At 40.9% G+C, this 15,752-nt stretch overlaps 1 protein-coding gene across 4 annotated transcripts in view; it reads right to left on the bottom strand.

Moving 5' to 3' along the window:
• ARMC2 (armadillo repeat containing 2) overlaps positions 1 to 15,752 on the bottom strand; it is a 101,956-nt gene that overhangs the window by 60,146 nt on the left and 26,058 nt on the right. For all 4 annotated transcript variants that reach the window (XM_007447262.1, XM_007447263.1, XM_007447260.1 and 1 more), the window contains 3 exons: positions 11,727 to 11,803; positions 7,270 to 7,368; positions 2,942 to 3,114 (listed from right to left, as the gene is read on the bottom strand). In XM_007447262.1, the coding sequence (XP_007447324.1) occupies positions 2,942 to 3,114; positions 7,270 to 7,368; positions 11,727 to 11,803 (349 nt within the window). The remainder of the gene's footprint in view (positions 1 to 2,941; positions 3,115 to 7,269; positions 7,369 to 11,726; positions 11,804 to 15,752) is intronic.

The following is a 15,752-nucleotide window of genomic DNA, read 5'->3' as shown; positions in this document are numbered from 1 at the left end:
GCAAATGGGAGGGGCCGCAACAGTGAGAGGCCCGCGTGACGCAAGGAAAAAAAAAAAAAAAAAAAAAAAAACCTAGGGGAAAAAAGCTGACTAGAGAGAAAACAAATCTGTATCAATGGAAATACATATTGCCCTTTATATTTGGGAATATATTTTAATCTGTTGGCAATCTACCACTACATTATGAGCCTTTGAGGTCAAAATCATGATTTGTTACTCTTTATACATGTGGAACATAGCATCTGCTATGTACTTAGTGAAACTTGTTGAATAAATGAATGAATACAACTAACCTCACTCCCCACTCCTAGTCTTATATTTTTAGTGAAAAGTGGGAAAGAAAAAACAACAACAACAAAAAAAGAACACCTGGTATCAGAGTTTTCATTAAAAAAACCCCAACAAACCCCACCATTTCCAGGCCTGATATAAGGTCAGTTTACATTCAAAGCAAATTCCTATACCTTCTCTTTTGGTAACTGTAAAATTATGACTTTGAGACAAAAAAGACAATAAAACATTAAATTATATGCAAGGAATATAGACTACCCTATATAAAACAGCACTTGCCCCAACACAGGCCATTCCCTTTACTCTGCTTTATTTTTTTCCCACAGTGCTCATCAGCCCCTTCAGCACTTTAAGTGTTTACCCTCTGTCTCTCCAGCTACATGGCCAGCCTGCAGGGCAGGGGTTATTTTATTCACTTTCATTCCCTGGCACAAAGTAGGTTCTTGCAGTGGGGTAGTTCACCTTTATGTTAAACATAGGAGTTTATTTTATTTAAAGCAAATTTGGAAAATTAAAGAAAAGGGAAGTTTTTTAAATCACTCATAACACTGCCACTATATATAGTCACTGTTGACATACTGCCATTTCTTTTCTGTTTTTCCCCCTGTATAGGATGTTAGATTGTCCTCCCTTCCTGAATGTAGTTGCTTTCACACTGTATATATGTTTGTACTCTAAAAAAATCTTAAAGTAGGCAGATATATTTTTGTAAGATTTTTTTGATACAAAGGTTAAAATGAAAATGGCTATCTGGCAAACCCCACTTAACCAAAGAATGCAAGAAATCAGAACTAACATTAAACTCACTGGATTTTTTTTAAACTATAAATAAGTTTAAATGTCTGAATTATAATATTAAACTGGTAGATAAAATATTAGCAGAAGTTATTTAAAAAATTTTTACTCCTATTATCTTCAGTTTTTTGTCAAATTTTTTTTTTTCTTCAACAGCTTTTTATGATGTACTTAAAAAAAAAAATCTACATAGAACCCCATTACCAAGGTCTAAGGGAAGCAATGTCTTGCCTGGAGCATTATAGAAGATTCACGTGGCAGATGGGAAGTAGGACTTGTTGGTCGATCCTGGCCGCCATCTACAGTCAATCAAAAAGGACAGCCCACCCACCTCTGCACTCTGGACTGTAGCCTAGTGGTCTTGCCCGATTCAGCCAGGCGGTCAGTGTCATGGAAAGGGCTTTATCTAAACATATGTTTCGTTCAGAATGTGTTCACTGCCTGGCAGATCGCAGCCTTTTGCCCTAAAATACTTAAATCGTGCCATGTATATAATTAATTTGAATGGCACCTTTAATAACCAAGACGACATTTTCTCTGCAGAGCATCAACAGATTCGTGGCATTTTCCTTCTTCCTTTCTCTCTCTCTTTTATTTATTTACTTACTTGGTACAGAGCACAATGCCTAGGATGAAAAACAAAGGCAGTCCCTGGGCAGCTGGTTGCTTGGGTCCAGCCCAGGGCAGCTACACCAGTAGAGCCCTCCAGCCTCACACTGGGGTCTCCTGGGCCAGGAGGTGCCCCAAATCCAGGGCTGGAGAAGGAACTGGGCAAGCGTGCAGTTATCTTTTCACCTCTACTTATAACTTCTGACTTTAAATCCTCCCTGTGGTTTATGGTCTTTCTGTTTCATTAAAACTGATCCACTTTCATCAATGAGAGGGGATTAAACTACTACTGAAATCATTAATTCAAGGAAATGTTGCTTTCTGCATCACGTATCATATCACAGTTTTTACAAAGAGGGTGAATAGTTTAGGGTGGCAGCTAAATAAGAAAACACTGCATGGAATATGTAGTCAGAATATTCTGCTTTATGAAATACTTCAAAGTAAGAAATAGTGGGCACCCTTACTAAACTATTAGTAAGTATGCCAACACTTACCTTCACCGTGTACTTTAAGATTTTAAATTATATAAATTATGGGTGTTAATAGCTTTTACTTTTATGAAACCAGGTAAACAAAGCTTCATTCATTTGTTTTAGCGGCTCTCTTAGAAGGGTCTATAAAAATTGTGTCTTATCTTTTGGTTCCAACTGTTTATGGCTATGACAACAAAGGGCTGCACTCAAACAATGATATCATTTTGTTTGAGACAGAGCGTCTACATACTTTTACTAAAGGTGTCTGGCCTTTTCTTCTAACACCTCACAGGAGCCTTCTATGACCACCAAGCAGCTGGTTCTGTTTCAAGCGGCCTCATACAGCACCTGGCCACTATGACCACAGCCCAAGTTATCTGAAGTTATTTATTAAATCACGTGATGGAACCAAGCACCCAGCAGAAACCGTAGTGCAGAAACCACAGTCTGCTCTCCGATACTGATCTCCAGTCAGGTTACCTGAGCGACTGTTTTGAATGTGTTTGCCTATTGTCACTTTTTTTTAAAAAACCTTGCGACAGTCCATGTGTAAGCGTTTATTTGAACATTTTATCCCTACTCAGCCTTAGTTCCTTAGATGGTACATTCTGGTCAAAATTCTGGGATGTCAGTTTACCACCTTAATTTTTTTTCAAGATTCTAAACAAACACACTGCATTTCTAACCTTCTTTGTAATATTTACAAATAAAGCAGTAAACAGAACTTTTACGTGCTACAGTCTACGAGACCAGAGGAAAGAAAAACTTACTGCTAGAATAATTTTTGCAAGTTTAAGGCTCAGCAAGTCTGAGCCAACATCAACAAGTTTATATAGGGTCTTCAGGAGAATACTTCTCTTAAATTTACTTCCAAGCATGTTTCCTTCCTCTAAAGCGTGGTGAAGTTGTGTGCAAGCAGCACAAACCGTTTCAATGTTTTCTTCTGTCAGGGCAAAGAGAGCAAAGCAGAACTTACTCATTGAGGTCGAGTTTACAAGTGTGTCAAACACAGTAAGTAAAACCCCATAATTAGTTCCCCAGACATCTTCAAATTCCTGAACTACGTTTCTTTTTTTTTCCGTTTCTTATCATTTCCATCTACCTGATTTTTTTTTTTCCATTTTGTTGCTCCATCTCCTACCATGTTGACTTCTTTACTAATCAGTTAGCTTATCTAAAACACACAGCCTTTCAAAGAGTGTATTGAGAAGTGGAACTGCATTATCTCAGCTGCTCTCCTTTATTCCTGATGAGCCACCCACCAATGCTCTGCTCAGGGCCCCAGAAGCGTTCCACTCACGACTCTCCCGTCGACCCTCCGCCACACAGTTCCAAGGGCCCAGAATGTGCTCCTTACCCTCGTCCCTACTGATTTTGGTCCTACAAGGCTCTGTTTACTTTCTGGCTCCTCTAGAAAAGGTGTACCATGCAACATTCAACAGATACTGTTATTTTTCACATATATATGCATGTTGTGTTACATGCCCAATGCCCTCAAATAGATGTCATGCTAAGTGAGTAGGAACCACGTCTGACACATCTTTGTACCGATAGTGCATGGTGCAGTGAAAATACTGTACTGACAGCCTATAACATAGTTTAATGCAGATTCATTTTCTAATATGCCTATTGATAAAAACGATGATTAACATTTTCCTACGAGAATAATGCTCATTATCTGAGAAAGGAAGGTGCAAGTGGAACAAAATCTCAAAATGTCACCACATCCACCATTATTTGGAGGTGGGTATTAGCAAAGAGGATAATAAAAAGAAGACTTTAGTTAGGAAACGGGAGACCTAGACCACTTCATTTTGTAATTAGAATTCTGAGGAAAGCAATTTTTGAAAGTGGTAGCCCTACCAACAGGCATACAAGGAAGAAAAGTAGCACACAAAATAGAACATGGGGGGAATACAAGGATCCAAGGTATACGGCATTCAGTTGAAAAATATTATCTCTGATAGATTCCGTCACAAAATTTAAAAGTAGGAAACCAATCTTAAATAAATACCATAATGTGCTCTTGAAAGCCCGCATAGAGGAAGTGTGCGCCTGCAGAAGGAAATGACTCAGGCCATTTTTAGCTCTTTTCAACAATAACATCTAAGAAAAAATTTTAAACCTCAATAGCTAAGTAACCTTCCATGCCTTTCAATTATGCACTTAAATAAATGAATTGATGGGAAATGACTTAGACTAACTTTAAATAAAGGGAAAAACCTGAGCTCTACTGTAAGAAATAGTTTTGTTTTGTTGTTTTATTCTCCTGTTACTGGCAGTTTCTTCACAAACCCCAAGTCCAGGCTGAGGGCTACTCTGTGGCAGTGGGTAGACTTCAAGGTATTTTTCTAATACTTCCCTCCACAAACTCTTCAGCCTGGTGGGTTCTACTTAAGAGTAGCTGTTTTAGCTTAAAAGAAATTAAAAAGGAAGGCTCCCGGGTCAAATTTTAAACTGTTGATCATATTACCTCTTTCTACCAGTTGGTCTGTTTATAACTGCCATGTAGCCTCAAAAGACAGCTTAAATCTAAGAGCTATCAAGATTCTCAAGGGGCTAAAGCTAGTGGGTGAAAGTTTGATGAGTAACAGAAAGCAAGGTAGACTCAAAGTAACTTCTCCCCATAAGATACCTATTAATTAGAAAGTGAAAAACAGTGATTTTACAGTGGAAAAACCTGGCAGACACCACCTTCCCCAAGTGATCAAAGTCCACATCACCAGTAAAGGACCAAATCAGCATCACGTGCCTCCTGATATGATACACTGGGAAGGACACAGCACCGCTCATGCTGCACACTGCCCCAAATACCTAATAAGCATCTAATGGTGAGAAAAAAAACAGACAAACCCAATGGCAGTCTATAAAATAATTGGCCTTTTCTCCTCAAATACATCAAGATCATGAAAGAGACATGACAAACAACTGTATTTTATTTCTATAAAGGAAATCATTAGGATAACTGGCAAAATCTGAATAATGTTTGTAACTTCCAGATACATAACAGAATGCCCTTGTTTCTAAAAATACATGCTAGAGTACTTAGGGATATGGGGTATCATGATGGCAATTTGTTCTCAAATGGTTCAAAAAAGGGAAAAAGACAATGTGTGCGTGTGTTGGGGGGGGTTGTGTACAGAAAAAGAGAGCAAGAGGGAGAGAGGGGGGCAGGGAGAGAGAGAATGATAAAGCTTATGTGGTAAAATGTTAATATTTTGGGAATCTGGGGGAAGAGCATACAGGATTTCTTTGTACTATTCTTGCAACTTTTCTAAAAGTCTGAAATTATGTCAAAATAAAAAGTCAAAGAAAGAAAGAAAGAAGGGAGGGAGGGAGGGAAGGAGGAAGGGAGGAAGGAAAGATCTCAAAGGGTCAAGTAACCTAGTCCTACCACCACTTGCTGTTCTTAAAGTTGTCTATGGAAGAGATGTCATCCTTCAGCATTTAATAATCCCCCAAGAAGGGAGATTCATCCAAATTTCAAATCCCAAACTCCTGCTAAGTTTTCTCTGTTAGTGCCTGTGGTGACAGAGCCCTCAGAACCCTCTTAAAATCCTTCAAGCTGAAGACTTTCTCCAAGATAGGCCTTTGTGCTGCCCCTATCCGCCCCACTGTGCTCCTCCTGGTATGTTTTTTTCTTTAACCTTTGCCCGGATTGATTGCTCTCCCAATAGTTTTTAGGCACATCTCCTAAAATAAAGGGCCCAATGTTAATCAGGCTATCATGAGGGTGAAAATGATTGACCCTAGGGGGAACAAAGTCATCATGGTCTTATTCTCAGGGTTTTGAGCTGCAGTGGACTTTGGTGATGTTCTAGCCTTGGCTATGCCTCACCTGGCAGGTGAGAGCACCTCTGCGCACAGAGATCAGGTGATTCCCAGCCATCTGCTTCGTTAGCAGCACCAGGACCAGAAACCCCACCCAGGGCTCCCATATTAACCAGAAACACTGCCAAGCACCATCAGAGAGCCCAGGAGGCGTGAGGTCATTTGAACCTTTAAGGAAGTAGGTCTTTTGCACACCTTCCCTGGTTCGTTGGTGGGAAGGACTCATTTACCCTGCTTCTCCTAGGGCTTCTTCCGGTGGCTACCATGCTGGTTCGCTCATCCAAGGAGCACTCATTCCACAGTTGTTAGTGAGGGCCTCATGTGTGCTGTGGGCCAGGCACTGGGCTCGGCCCTGGGCTAGGACTGCAGCTCCAGAGGAGCCCATTTCAACTTCAGAAGTGGAATCCCTGAGGAGCAGCAAGGGGGCAGAAGGTGGGATGGGGGGGGGTGGGCATTCCATAGGTCAAGCTTTCCATAGGTCACCTTGGCAGAGACCCATGGGTTGTGAGCCTTCCTTTCTGGGGCATTCCAGAGTGTAAGGGTTGGGCATATCCCAGGCCACTTCCCGTTCTGAGTGGCCTCCTAACATGCATGCTCAACCTTAGGAAAGAGGACACACAGTCCTCCCTCAGGATCCACAGGGGATTGATTCTAGGACCCCTGCATATACGAAAATCCGTGGATGCTCAAGTCCCTTGTATAAAATGACATAGTGTAGTCGGCCCTCCATATCCGCGGGTTCTGCTTCCTCAAATTCAAACCACCACGGATCAAAATTCCATTTGCAGCTGGTTGAATCTGTGGGTGTGGAAACTGCAGCCATGGAGGGCTGACTGTGTACGTTTGGATCTAGAAAACCACAGGCACACCTGCCAAGGATGCCAGTCTATGAGACTTAGTCAGGGTTTCAGAGGCCTGAAATCTGTTTTAATTTTTCACCGTTTTTCATGAACTGCCACTCTACAGTGTTCAAACTGGCATTTCCCTGGGAAGAGGAGGTGATCATTTATATTCCAAAGGGAATTTCAGAAGTAGGTTCTTTTGCTGCATTTAAAATATAACTTTACTCATTGAAAATTAAGTTTACATGTATTGATAATATCTCATACATACATTACTGGGTAAATAAAATAGATGACTTCATTTGTTTTTGAACATGTTCACAGAAATGACAGTCAAAGTGTGCTGAAAATATCAGGGCAATGAGGAACATATAAATAAGTGCAGATATTTTTAATGTAAAACAACTTTGTTTTTTTTTTTTTACCTTTTTCTAATTCACGCAAAATCGGTACGATCCTTGTATTCCAAAAGGCTTCACCTACTTCTATTTCTGTATCCTTTTCTTGCAAGTCGAGTTTTAAGTCTGCAACAGAAACCCAGAAGAGGAGAAAGAGCCATGAAAAAGGAGTTATAACGGGAGCACTGCCATGAGATTGTGTTATCCATCCCTATAATTAACAAACTCTAGAATTACATTATGCTTTGCCCCCCAAGCCCAACTAATTCTAATTAGAACTACATTTCTTCTAATCAAATCATCCCAAATTAAACTCAGATAAGATAATGTAAAGAAATCAGAACTTTAAACTCTGGGACACTGCATAAAGTCTTCAGCTTTGTAAATGTTGAAATTATCATCAGTGAGGCAAAGAGTTTGGAGTTGTTTTTGTGTTTGTTTGTTTGTTTACTTAAACATATCCCTCTGTAATATAAAATAAATAGAAAACTATCGATATGAAAAGAATAAGGATTTTGAAAATGTTTAATGAAAAATTTTCTGAAAGGGAGGCCTGCAGGGATTAACTTTCCTATAGAAAATAAAATGTCCACATTATTGTGAGGCCAGTGCTGTTCACGCCTGTGGCTTTGTGTGGGGCAGTGGGAAGTCCGAGCTCTGGGTGCTGGCAGATCTCATTTCAAATCCCAACTCCATTACTGATGCACTGGGTGACAAGGGTCTGGTTTCTTATCCTTTCTGAGCCTCATCAGCAAAACAGAGATTAAAATATTTGCCTCCGGGGTTATGAGAATTCAAAGACATGATATAGGCAAAGCTCTGAGCCCAGTGCCTAGCGTCTAGTAACACTCAATCAATATGGATTTCACTTCCCTGATTAAAAAACCAACAAACAGATCATCACTGTCTGAAGTGTATTGGGCTGTGTGATGTCACCACATCACCGAGAAGAGATGCTGCCTGAGGATGCAGGCTGTGGAAGAGTAATAGCTCCCACAGCTTGTGTACTTTAGATCCAGCAGGCCTGTATTTAATTTTTGTCACACTATGAGGAGGTCCCCAGACTGTCACTATTTTCCAGATGAAGAAAGTGGGGCTCAGGGTTATTAAGTTACCTGCCCAAGGTCATAGAGCTCCATAGCCCTTGCACTTGACCTCTTCAGGGCTATTCTGCCCTGAAGCAAACTGGAAAACTAGAAGGTAACTTTGGGGAGAAATGTAAATCACATTAGAAACTGCAAATCATGATTACATTTCACGCGGGCAAGATCTCCAGGTCTAAAACACTGACAGTCTAGCCGGAGGGGGCACCGCTGTGCCGGGCACTAAGCAGCAGTGCTACAGACAAAATCCTCAGCCTTCCTTCTCTGAAGGTCCCCTCCTAAGGCCCTCACCTGGCACCCAACGTATACTGGTTCAGGGAGTCCGTACCTGCTTAGAGCAGACCTGGTACCAATTAAGTGCCCCCGCAGTGGGTGGCTGGACCCTAAAAATGTCACATGGAGAGTTAGAAATCATAGGGGCAATCAGAAGGTTCTGCAGAGAGAGACAGAGTAGTGAAAGGGTGTGTGGCTTGTATATTTTTAGGGTGTTTTAACTCAAAACCAAGACAAGCTGACCAGGGAAGCCTGTTAAGAGCACTGGTTCCAGAGTCACTGTCTGGGTTTGACTCCTAGCTCTGTCACCTACTAGCTGACTTTGGGCAAGTTGCTTCACTTTCCCTCTGTAAAATGGGGTAACAATGAGCATCTCCAAGTAATGGGATTACAGGTTATTATCTTCTTTTATGTGCTCCTGTATTTTCCAAAACCTCTCATGTACTTGTATTACTCTTGAGAAAAAAATACACAGCACATATTAAATTTTCCAAGCAGTGGTGATATCACCCATGAGAACCTGGACAGCTCTCCCGCCCAGTGTACAGGCCTTTCCCTGACACTCCGTGCTGGAAACGGCCACCCCCAGCTGCCGTGAGTCCAGGCTTGCTTTTATCAAACCTTCCTAATATCAAGAGGGGCCGATGCACACTGGGCATGAAGAGCATTTGAGCAGCAAAAGCAGATAGAAAGGATGTCAACAAAGCTGTTATTAAACAATGTAGGTGCTGTCAATGGTTTTAATAGCAAGGTTGCACAGAATCTGCCCAACCCAAAAGGAAGAATTCACCAAAACACATAGTTGAATTGTCTTTAGGACAAAACCAGTCCATATCAGTTCACAATCCCTTAGCCAAAACCTTTGGGACCAGACGTGGTTGGGGATTCAGAAAATTTTGAATTTGAGTAAGGCAATATGGTGCCCACACTGCATGACATACCACCACCAGCAGGGTCTCCTGAGGCAGCACCCTGCAGCAAAATATGTGAATACTCACACTAAAGAACCAAAGACTATAACTGGCCTCCCATCAGTGCGGGTCAGGCATTGCCACTAAATGAGTTTGTGCAGTATTTCAGCTTTCAGAGCTTTTGGGGTTTCAGAATTGCAGGAAAAGGACTGCAGACCACCATCTCCATCTTTTGGATTATTACTTTTATGAATCTTCCCTCACATTGATAAATCATGGTTATGGATCCTAAAAGTAAACATGACTATTCAAGCAATATGAAAAAGCCACAGTGGCTCATATTCCCAGGTATCAGACATAGTCAAAGTCCAAAGTATGCGAATAAATTCAACATATATCAAGGCAAGGGGAAAGCCAGGAGATAATAAGCCAGGCAAAAAATATAATAGACAACTATTTATGACACACTTAAATTTATTAGAAATATAGACTTCAAGTCCAATCAGTTCAAAGCAGCCTTTTCACCTTCTATGCAACATGCTCTTTAGCAGGACCGCTCTATGGAGAAACCACTATTATCACACCGTTTGTCAGGACAAACAAAACTGATAACATGTTCACCCCAGGAAGAGCTGAATTACAGGGGTGAGCCAGAAATCACAGAGCAGTTTATTTAGCCTTTGGAAAGGAAAGGCCCTTGTAGGTCCTTCTGAATGTTTCTGGGACTTGTTTCTTCTCAGAACAGAAGTTTGCCAGACGCTGTGGTGTAAGTCTGCTTTCAACCCTCTCCCAGGAACCCCTGTGCAAGCAGTGGTGTCTGGCTATGGCCTTTCGCCTCACACACCTCCTCCAACTCTGCTCTCCACAAAAACCCCATTTTATACACTAACCCAGCTTCTACCCTAGAAACTGAAGCCTGGAGTCATGTGACTGCTTTTTAAGATCCACAGAGGACAAATAAATACAGTTTGTCTCAGTCCTGGGCAACAAACCATTTAGAAAGCACTTTCATCTAGGTTCACAGTTTGCTAAATATAAAAATTATGATTCAACAGGAAATTGGGCAAGTCAAGCAGAAATTTCAGCATGTTTTTGAAGATTTTGCTGTCTCAGTTGTTATAGTCCTTAACCGCAGCTTCGATTTCTGGACACAAAAACTTGACACAATGTTTATTGGCTGCTGTTTTTAGCATGTACACGTAAGATGCTTAGCAACAATGCTGATGAGGAAATCAGTCTATCTAAGATTTTCCTGAGTACTACAGAAATTCCCACTGCTCACAAAAGTCATTTGATTGATAAGAAATTAGTTCTGAAGGTAATAAAATATTTTTGAACTGAATATTAGTTTGGTTTCATAAAAGATCATGTGCACCAAAACAAAGTATGAAGAATATAACAAACACCTGTGTACCCACAAATAGTTTGGTCAAATACTAACTGTATTTTCATTCTCCTTATTTCAAAGAAATAAACATTACAGGTATTGTTAATGCTCTCTGTGTGCCTACCCCATCCATTCCCCTCCCCAGGGGTTACCACCACTCTAAATTGAATGATTATTTTTATCATGCTTGACTTTACATGTTTACCACATAGATCCGTAACCATAAACAACACATGTCATTGTTTTTCCAACTTAATTTTTTCATGTAATGTTATGTTTGTAGTCATTTCATTCAATATTATAAATGTGCTCTGGTCCATTTTTCTAACTGCTATGTTCCATTGTATGAATACACTTTGTAGCATTTCTAGCCTGTGATTTATATTGTTATATACTTTCTCAAACAATTTAAAGTTGCAAAGGGCTGATTTCATATAGTTAATATAGTTTCATTTAAGGGAGCCATGATTTTGACTCAAGTATTGAACTTAAGAACAATGTGGATGTCAAGTTTTGCAACCTTCCAAGTGCTTTTACAAAATAATTTCTGTGCAGTCATTAAGATTGTAATCTACAGATGCTTGAGGCACTAGAGCTGGGTAATGGTAAGAGCGCTAAGACTGTTGTGAAAATAATAAAAATTTATCAAAATAAATGCTGACATGTGACCAAGCTGGACTAAGTTCCTGGAACAGATGTTGGAGTGAGCCAACATCAGACCTCTTTAGTGCAAATGATTATCCTACAGACGAAGATTCTGAGGATAAGATGAAGGAGTGCTGGGGACCTCTAAGAACACGGGAGCCTCACCTGTTTTGGTGTCTAGCCTGCTCCGGTTTGAGCTTCGGGAGCACAAGGAGGCCCCTGAATGCCTCTTCCCCTGGTCCCTGGGAGGAAGAGGAATACACACAACACTCAGCACAAAAGCCAAAGCAATTCTCTTTTTGTAAGTGTCAAGAGTCAAGAGTTGGCTAAATATAATTTCTAAAGAAACCAGAAATGGAGTTTGGTACTCCATACCTCATTTCAAGCAACCTCTGATTTTCAACTGAGATTTATCTTTTAAAGACAAGTCAGATTTGCTTTACAATATGAAATACAGCTACTAGAAACAACAACAAAATAAATCCAAAGTTTATTTTGCAAATCAAAAAAACTGATTAAGGATCTACACCACAAGAGGTCACTGTTGCAGTAAGAAAGAACTCTGGTATGCTTGAATCACAAAAGCCTCGTAGTGTTTAGGGGCTGGAAAAGACCTCTTTCTCTCACACTCTGGTATACACGTGCTCCAGGCAAGAAGACTGTTCCCAAACTGGTCAGATGTGGCGAGGATCACACGGCAGGGTCAGATCTGGAACCCACGTCTCATTTTTCCAATTCACTGCTCTTCCCACCAAATCACTAAGTCTCCTGTCTCCATTTTATAATTTTAAAATTAATTTTCTCTAAAAAAATTTTTTTAAAGAAATATTTGACATGATAAAAAAATCGAAGGTAAATTCAAGCAGTCCTCAGATGACAAATATTTTGTGTTTCAAATGAAAATTTGGTGGCTGGCCAACAGCAGGATTATATGCCTGGGGTTTGTGTTTTGAAGCTTATATACAATGTAGAGATGGTCTATGAAGGACATAACTTCTCTTTAGCTAGAGCTGATACTTAAAACACTTACTTTTAAATATCTGTACAAAATTACAAGGTAAAAAAAAAAACTACTTAGAGGATAATAGTGCAACTTTTACAACAAAAATTTCATTTTTGCCATCAAATATAATATTTGCCGCAAAACTCATAAAGAATGCACACTCATGGGGCCAGGGTCACCCATGAACATCTGTGGCTGTCCACTGCTCCTGCTTCCTGTGTAGTGATATCCGCAGCAAATGTTCAGTGCTGTGTCTTGGCCCTTGGCCTTGACTACTGCCCCAAGGATTCGTTTCTCCAAATATCGTTTTTTCCGTAAACATTTCCTTTTTTAAAAAACACTTGATTTAACACTTCCTTTTATCTTACGATAGAGAAAAGATTGAGTTACTCTCCCCAAAAGGGTCTAATTATTTAATACTCTGAAACAACTGCTTTATTTTTATATACAGTAAAATCATAGATCTGGTAGCAAAATGTTCTGGCCAATCCAAGAAAGAAATGGGGATGGGATCCTTTCTGTCAACACTCTCAGAGTAGAGATGCAAATGGAGATCTTAAAGGAGACAGAAATAAATAAAATCAACACTATGAAAAGGTATAATACCAAAAGTTTGGCAGAGTGTAAGGCCAAGGAAGTTCCCAGACTTCAATTCTAGAAATAACAAGAAAGTTTGAGGACCACAGAGACAAGGCTTTCTTTTCATTATGGTCCTAAACAGCTACTGAAATCAAGCAGGATAGTTTGATCCATCCTCCCTGAGGACATGGCATCTAATGCAAGTCCCTGATCCAACCTCCCTGAGGACATGGCCGTGATGAGGCTGCCTCCGTAAATACCACCTTTGTGTGTCCCCATTTGGAGGGGCGGTTAAGAAGGGTCCTTCTTATCAAATACCAAACCTTGACAGTGCTGGGTCCTACTGGCTCTCAAGAAGAGCACAGGGTTGGCACCCACTAACCCTCTGTGTGATCATCATGGTACAGTGGTTGAGTGTGCAGGCTCTGGACCTAAACTACCTGGGGTCAAATCCTGGGTACAAGTATTGTCAGCCATGTGGCCTTGGTAAGTTACTTAACCCCTTGGCCTTGTTTTCCTTTTCTTAAAATGAGGGCAATGTCTCCTTAGCACAGCGACTGGTACGTTTAAAGAACTTAATAAATTGTCAATATTCTTTTTCTCTTTTGTTCTGAGTCAACAAGAACCTGTCTGAACAGCCCAGTGCTGGGTGTTACTGTGATAAAGAACGTATAAGACATTGCCCAGAAGTTTAAAATCTACTTTGAGGAACTAAGGAAGTTTTTTTTTTTAATGGAAAATTCTAATGGATTCTCTAATCAAATACTAGAACGTGAAATTCAGCAGGTTACAAGGACTAGAGGGATGCTGAGGAGGAAGTGATTACTGAGAGGGAGAAGTGGACCACAGGGTGGGACTTAAAAGCATAAAAGTCAAACCGACAAATGACAACACTGCTCTCAGTGGGGGGAGTAGCATGAGTGAAGGTAAAGAGGGGCATGAGAGCCTGGTGGGTAGCGTAAGGGGGGTAACTGCACAGGGCCAGCAATTTAGGGATAGGTTTCTGCTGGCAGGTATCAGGAGCAGCTGTCTGAAACTCTGCGTTGAATCTATGGGCCCAATTAGATGGGCAACGTCCTAGGTTTTTATACGAGGGAATGGTGAGACTTGGAGTTCTGTGATAACAAAAGTATTTAGGAGACTTGGAGGGAGGTAACAAGGACTAATCCTTGGAGGTGATAGTGGGACTGGAGAAGCAGGAACAAATTCAAGAGACCCTATAAATGAGAAGTTGATAGGATTCAGTGGATGATTTCAGGCAGAAGATAGATGAAAAGGCAGACCTGGAGGAACAGGACAGCAGGGTTGCCATAACAGAAATGGGGAGGTTAGAGAGCAGCACAGTTTGAGGGGTAAAGCAGGTCTCTGTTTTGCCATGTTGAGTTTCTGATGAAAAACGGAGCATCAGCAAAGGAGATGTGGAAATCAGGAAAGGAGCTCCGTTAAAAGTCAAAGCAGTACACCGGGACTAGAGTTATCAGAAGAGTGGCTCAAAGACCAGAATTTCAGGACACGGCCTTGTCTCAGATAGTCACAGGTAAAGGACAGCAACAGGAAAAGGAGTCCAAAGCAAGAAGACAGAGAAAACATGCTCTCGTGCAGTCCAGCATGTTGAGAAAGTGAGCATGACTGACAGGTCCAGGAAGGTGAGGACGGAGGAAGAACGGTCCGGTCTGGGGAGGGTAAGCCTAAAAGGGTTTCCATGGAGCAGGGCAGCTCAGGACCCACAGAAAGCATGAGGCGAGGAGAGAGGCATCCAGAAAAGAAATTCCCTCTCTGCTCAAGACTAGATGCCCTTGTACTCAGAGAAGAACCGTCTCACTGTAACTTCTACCCATTGATCTTGGCTCTACTAATGAAACAAATCTTTGTCCTTCCTCTTGACCGCCCTTCAAATTTTTAAATGTGTCGTGGTCACCACTTAAGTTCATCTCCTACAGCTTAAATCCTATGGTTCTGCCACTTCTTAGCTGTGTGACCTCGAGTTAAGTTTTTAACCTAAGCTTTGGTTTCCTTATCTGCATATGAGGGGGTGGTAAATAACAGTGCCCCTCAACGAAAGGCTGTTGTCAGGATTAAACGATGTGATGTGGAATCGCTTAGCACAGTTCCAGGCACACAGTAAGTACTCAGCAAGTGTTTACTATTGTCATGGCTGTCACCACTGTTGTCATTAACAAACTCCAGTCCCTTCAACTGTTCCTCATCAAATCTCTTCGTCAGCCTGTTCAGTTACTCAGAGTGAGTGTCAGTTTGTCTGGAACCCAGCACTGGGCTAAAGGTATGGCCTGAGGAGCAAAGAGGAGAGCTTCTAAATGATGCAGCCTAAAACTGCGTGAGCGGTTTTGGTGGTCACATCACAGTGTTGGTCAATTCTCGTCTTTTCTTCCATATGCAGCTAAAGGCAGATTTCCTCCATCTATGTTGGACTCCTTCTTATTAAATTTCAGTGTTATACTTGGCAAAGGGTTTCTGCCTATTAAATGTTTCTAGATCTTGATTCAAAAATCCAGTAGAATTGTTCTTCTCAGCTTTCTGTTTCAGCTGTTAAAGGACCATAATTAAATTTTGGGGGGATATCTTTTTTTTTTTTTTTTTCTTTTTTGGCG

The sequence above is a fragment of the Lipotes vexillifer genome, unplaced genomic scaffold (genome assembly GCF_000442215.2).
Source record: "Lipotes vexillifer unplaced genomic scaffold, Lipotes_vexillifer_v1.1 scaffold515, whole genome shotgun sequence".
Classification (NCBI taxonomy): Eukaryota; Metazoa; Chordata; class Mammalia; order Artiodactyla; family Lipotidae; genus Lipotes; species Lipotes vexillifer.
Note: the sequence above shows the minus strand (reverse complement) of the source record. Positions and strands in the feature narration are given on the sequence as shown.